A 6,000-nucleotide genomic window follows, 5' to 3' on the forward strand; every position below is an offset into this window, starting at 1 on the left:
AACATTCACTACAGTTTGCCCCAGGAGACTTGGCTTTCTGTCTGAGGTATCAGGGCAGGCGTCAGTTCCCAGGTCACTGCACCATCAGCCGACCCGCCTCTTCCTCTCTGCCTCACAGATACCTGCCTGAGATCATGAATGACGGGCTGACCAACCAAATCAACAACCCCGAGGTGGAGGTGGACATCACCCGGCCCGACACTCTCATCAGACAGCAGATCATGGCTCTCCGGGTGATGACCAACAAGCTGAAGAACGCATACAACGGCAATGACGTCAACTTCCAAGACACAAGTAAGGAAAGGGCACAAAGGCGGGAGAGCCCCCGGTTAAAACGGTTGTGCAAGATTGTGCTCTTAAGATTCTCTCCAAGAGCAATGAGTATCTTTGATTACATCACATTATTCCTTAATCATGAAGCTTTTCCACTCTGAGCCACAAAACATATGCTAACTAAAGTTGCAATTGCTCTTAACAAATGACTGTGAGTGTGTGAGTGTGTGTGTGTGTGTGTGTGTGTGTGTGTGTTGATATCTGTTTCTGTACATGTGTACACAAGAGGTCAGCCATAAATAACATTCTTTCTCAGATCTTATCAACCTTATTTTTTCTTTTATTTTATTTCAGTGTATTTACTTTACACCCCAAGGGTGCCCTCTCCCTCCCCTCCTCCCAGTCTCTCCACTTCCCCTCCTTTCCTCCTCCCTTCTTCCTTTCCCCAGAAAAGGTAAGGCTCCCTCCCTGTTTTAGCCTCCCCAGTACATCAAGTCACACCTGGACTGAGCATATCTTCATCCCCTGAGGCCAGGCCAGGCAACACTGCCAGGAGGAAGTGATCCAAAAGCAGGCGATAGAGTCCATGTTAGAAACAGCCCCCTCTACTCCTCTCACCAGACTCCCCACATGAAGACCAAGACTCCCATCAGCCACATATGTGCAGGGAGCCTAGGTCCAGATCATGCATGCTCCTTACTTGATGTCTCAGTCTCTGAAAGCCCTCATGGGACTGGGTGGTTATCTCTGTTGGTCTTCTTGTGCAGTTCCTGTTCCCTCAGGACCTTCCATTTTTTCCCCAACACTTCCACAGGATCCCCGGAGCTCTGCCCCATGTTTTGACTGCAAGTCCCAGCATCTGTCTCCATCTGCTGCTGGCTGCAGCCTCCCAGAGGACAATTAAGTTAGGGTCCTGTCTGCAAGCAGATGAGAGCATCATTAATAGTGTCAGGGGCTGGCTCCCTACCTTGGGGTGGGTCTCAGGTTGGGCTAATCACTGGTTGGACTTTCCCTCACTCTCTGTTCCCTCTTCATCCCTGCACTTCTTGTAGGCAGAGTCATTTTTGGATCACGGGTTTTATGAGTGTATTGTTGTTCCCCTCCTTCCACTAGTCCTTCCTGGCTAGGAGGTGGTTACTTCAGTCTTCATGTGTCCTCCCCTTAGGAGTCTCGGCTAGAATGACACCCGTATCCTCCCAGGAGCCCACCCTGTCCCAGGCCTCCAGCTTGACAAAGAGACGCCCCCCTCAGTTTCCCTTCTTGTTCCAGCCCTCTCACCTCCCACCCCCATTCTCCCCATAGATGATCCCCACTCTTGTTTCCCTCCCCGTTCCATCTCCTGCCCAGTTCCCTCTCTTCATCCACCTCTGCTGTCTATTCTATTTTCCCTTCTGAGTAACATTCAGGCACCCTCTCTTGGGCCCTCCTTGTTACTTAGCTTCTTTGGGCCTGTGGATTGTATTATGGTTATCCTGTACTACAGGTCTAATATCTGCTTATAAGTGAGTACATACCATGTCTGTCTTTCTGGGTCTGGGTTATCTCACTTAGGATGATCTTTTCTTGTTCCATCCTGCATTTTGCCTGCAAATGTCATGATTTCTTTGTTTATAATTGCTAACTAGTATTCCATTATATAAATGTACCACAATTTCTGTATTCATTCTTCAGTTGAGGAACATCTAGGTTGTTTCCAGTTTCTGGCTATTATGAATAAAGTGGCTATGAATATAGTTGAGCAAATGTCCTTGTTGTATGATGAAGCATCTTTTGGGTTTATGCCCAGGAGTGGTATAGCTAGGTCTTGAGGTAGAACTATTTCCAGTTTTCTAAAAAAGTGCCAGATTGATTTCCAGAGAGGTTGTACAAGTTCACATTCCTACCAGCAATGGAGGAGGGTTCCCCTTTCTCCACATGCCCTCCAGCATGTATTGTCACTTGAGTTTTTGATCTTAGCCATTCTGACTGGTGTACCGATTAAGTCTTAAAATCATTTTGATTTGCATTTCTCTGGTGACTAAGGATACTGAGCATTTCTTTAAGTGCTTCTCAGCCATTCAAGATTCCTCTGGTGTGAATTCTTGGTTTAGCTCTGTTCCCCATTTTTTTAATTGGATTATTTGATTTGTTGCTGTTTAATTTCTTAAGTTCTTTGCATGTTTTAGATATTATCCTTCTGTCTGATGTAGGGTTGTTGAAGATCTTTTCCCAATCTGTAGGCTGCCATTTTGTGCTATTGACAGTGTCCTTTGACGTAGAGAAGCTTTTCAGTTTCATGAGGTCCCATTTATCAATTGTTGATCTCAGAGCCTGGGCTGTTGATATTCTGTTTGGGAAGTAGTCTCCTATGCCACTGAGTTCCAGATTTTTTTCCCACTTTGTCTTCTAGTAGATTTAGAGTATCTGGTTTTATGTCAAGGTCTTTGATCCACTTGAACTTGAGTTTTGTGCAGGATAATAAATATGAGTCTATTTGCCTTTTTCTACATGTATATCAACTCCATTTGTTGAAGATACTTTCTTTTTCTACTGTATGGTTTTGGCTTCTTTGTTGAAAATCAAAATACATATAGGAGTGTGGGTTTACTTCTGGGTCTTCAGTTTGGTTCCACTGATCACCCTGTTTCTATGCCAGTACCATGCAGTTTTTCTTACTATTGCTCTGTAGTACAGCTTTAAATTAGGGATGATCAACCTTATTTTTTGAGAGAGGGTTTTTCACTGAGACCTGGAGCTACAAATTCAGCGAGGCTGGCTGGCCTGTGAGCCCAGGGATCCTCCTGTCCATCCCTCCCCAGTGCTAGAATTTCAGGTACACACCACTGCACTTCGCATTTTTGTAAGTGCTCGGGTTCAAACTCAGATTCTTATAATTGCACAGCAAGCACTTGCCTGACTGAGCTGTCATCCCAGCTCCAAGTGAATTAGTTAGCCATACCACATGAAAGCAAAAATAAAACTTCATCTACCAGCTGAGCTGTTTATGATAGAGTTTTTACCTTGTCTTTTCTATAACAACATGTATATCTGTCCAAAGCCCTGCTTCCCCCATCACTGCCTAAAGACCCTTCTACAGATTTCTTGATGAACTGGGCTTGAACCCCCATGTTGTCCCTCAGAAGCAACATTTATAAGCACTTCTTGAATTTATAATGATTCAAAGCTCACACACATGCAATAGAAACCACACTTCAGAGTTTGAATTTGGATGTTTTCTTCAGTTATCACTAAGTGGTATGATGTTCTCTCATGATTACAGACAGGAGACTCAAATCGACAGACCTCAGTGAGTCCCCAGAGCACAAGGGCCAGCAATGACACTCTGTGGGTACTGTGCTAGGCTAGGACGCTGTGCTAGGCTAGATGCTGTGCAAGTTCCTATTTTCTATTTGTTTGAAATTGTAGCATTTTAATATTAATGAGTTTATTGGGATAAGGCCTCATGGTAATCTGGGGGAAGAATCCATACTTCTTGAGACTCAAAGTCTTCCATTACAAAGTCATTGCTAAATGCCTTAGAATATTAAAAAACAAAAGAAAACAAAAATGTGAGAAACAGCAAACAGTGAGAGGTGCTAGCTGGGGACCTATTGGGTTCTCCCTGAAGTAACTTACGGAAGAGCTGAAACGGTGTTTTGAGAGTAGTGAGCAGGTTCAATGCCTTAGATCCTTCCTTACTCTGCTGTTCACAGATACAAACCATAAACATTTATATCTGAAATAGTAGAGAAATAGTAAGCTGCTGAAATAATATTGCACATGATAGTTTCAGTGGGGATCACAAAAACACTTGAAGTGATGTCATGGGCTCTCCTAAGAGAACACTGAAATAAAGCTAAGTATGTTTGGGTTTTGTCTAAGTGACTTCAGGATGCAGAGCGACAGAGGCACATGCTATGTGGGATTTCTTCCTGGGTGTGCTGGTTCCTCTTGAGAGTGTTCCCTGGGAGAATTCACAGGGAAAGAACCCTTGAACATCAGTTGTAAAGCTGCCAGTGATCCTTACATTGCTCTCTGAATCGCTGAAGCTGAAGATGCGTCCGTGCTTGGTTAATGAGATGGAAAGGCACAAGTTACAGACGGAAGACGGCGTCATCTCAGCCCTGACACCATCCTACTGAGCCGTCCCTACAGAAAGTTCTTAGTGTGTTCTTCCACTTTTAAAGACCTCGAGAATTGATTCCCTCAGCACAGGGTAATTACCGCCATAATGGACTTCAGTGCTGTCACATGTCTCAGAATCATCTCATTATCACTTCCTGACTTAGCAGGCCTCTCCCTTCCTCTTCAGAAGAGAGTGGCGCATGAGCTCTTACCCTTCTCTGCTTCCTCATCACTTAGCCTCGTGATCCTCGCTTTGTGCATCTTCTCCGTGTAATAATGCGCTGTTACACCTGGAGAGTAACCATTCAGATGACTGCTGAAGTTATGTAAGAATTATCTGATGTCTGCTTTACTATGCTTCTCTCCTCTTTAGTCTAAGGAGATGTCATTCTGCAAAACTCAAGGAATGTCAAGGAGGCAATGATTTTTCTCAATTTCTTCTCACAAGAAAACAAAAATCAAAGACAGTGAAGAGAGTCCCTTGCCTCTAACGCAAGCACTGATTGGGACTGTTTTAAGACACTGTCTAGCCTATAAACCATTATCACATTTCATAGCTATCACCACCCTTATCGCTTTTAATCATTTTTTAAGTTGCCCATAACATGTGCATTTATGATTCCCTTTCAAAAAGATTGGGGACATTTTTTTTCCTCAGTCAGAACCTCTTGTCACTGTTTGCTTCCCACAATTTTAATATTCTAAGTCACTTTAATAATATCTTTGTAAAGGTTATATTACTTCTTGTTCATGATATTGGTGTTCAGAACAATTCCCTTTGCAATTCTGATATCTCTGAATTTAATTAATGGGCATTTTTCTCCTTGTAAAGGCCAATAAAGATAAGGCATAGAAATGTTAAGAACCTCATATAATGTATTCAAATGATCTTATCTGGTATTTAGATGTTCCATTTAGGGGAGAAAACAGTTCTGAATGTTCTTTTTCACTCAGGGGAACACTACAGTCTGAATCCAAAATGGTACCCATGTCTCCTGAGCAGCAAGGCCCAAGAGCAGGGCAGGAGTTTAGGAATGTTAGCGGAACTCACTGAGTAAATGAGAATAAGCAAACCTCATTGCAAAGATGGCTGTTTCCTGACTCTGTCTCATTTATCCCCATACAAGTTTTGGGAAATAGATGTTATTACTTTTATTTCTACAAGTGAAGAGAAAGATGCTTGTCGAAAGCTTCACTCTTGTCCAGCCAAATTAATAATGGTAGCTGAAGTGTTAGGCCGCCTTTTCTGGGGGAAACAAATCTTTTTCGTCTGGCAGCATTGGCAGCAATGAGCTCGCCTCTACATTTTATCAAATTGTCTCTATACACCGCGTGCAAGCCAAATGTTACCAACTGCTTGTGCTTAGTTATAGAAAGTGATAGAAGTTGAACTAAATGCCCAGGGCATATTGGTTGATTCAACAAGAATTTTTGGAGAATCTGCTGCACATCAAAGATCAATGGTCACTTGGAAATGGATGATCTATGCAAAGACTTTACTCTCAAAAACATTTATATTCTAATAGAGTACTAGCATTAAACAAAGAAGAAGAAGAAGAAGAAGAAGAAGAAGAAGAAGAAGAAGAAGAAGAAGAAGAAGAAGAAGAAGAAGAAGAAGAAGAA

The 6,000-nt window shown here is 42.8% G+C and overlaps 1 protein-coding gene across 2 annotated transcripts in view; it reads left to right on the forward strand.

Annotated features, from left to right (window-relative positions):
* The window catches only part of Gpc6 (glypican 6), a 1,089,239-nt gene that overhangs the window by 1,080,964 nt on the left and 2,275 nt on the right, over positions 1-6,000 (forward strand). For both annotated transcript variants that reach the window (XM_055609996.1, XM_055609997.1), the window contains one exon: positions 119-294. In XM_055609996.1, the coding sequence (XP_055465971.1) occupies positions 119-294 (176 nt within the window). The remainder of the gene's footprint in view (positions 1-118; positions 295-6,000) is intronic.

This window comes from Psammomys obesus, unplaced genomic scaffold (genome assembly GCF_907164565.1).
Source record: "Psammomys obesus unplaced genomic scaffold, mPsaObe1.curated_primary_1811, whole genome shotgun sequence".
Lineage (NCBI taxonomy): Eukaryota > Metazoa > Chordata > Mammalia > Rodentia > Muridae > Psammomys > Psammomys obesus.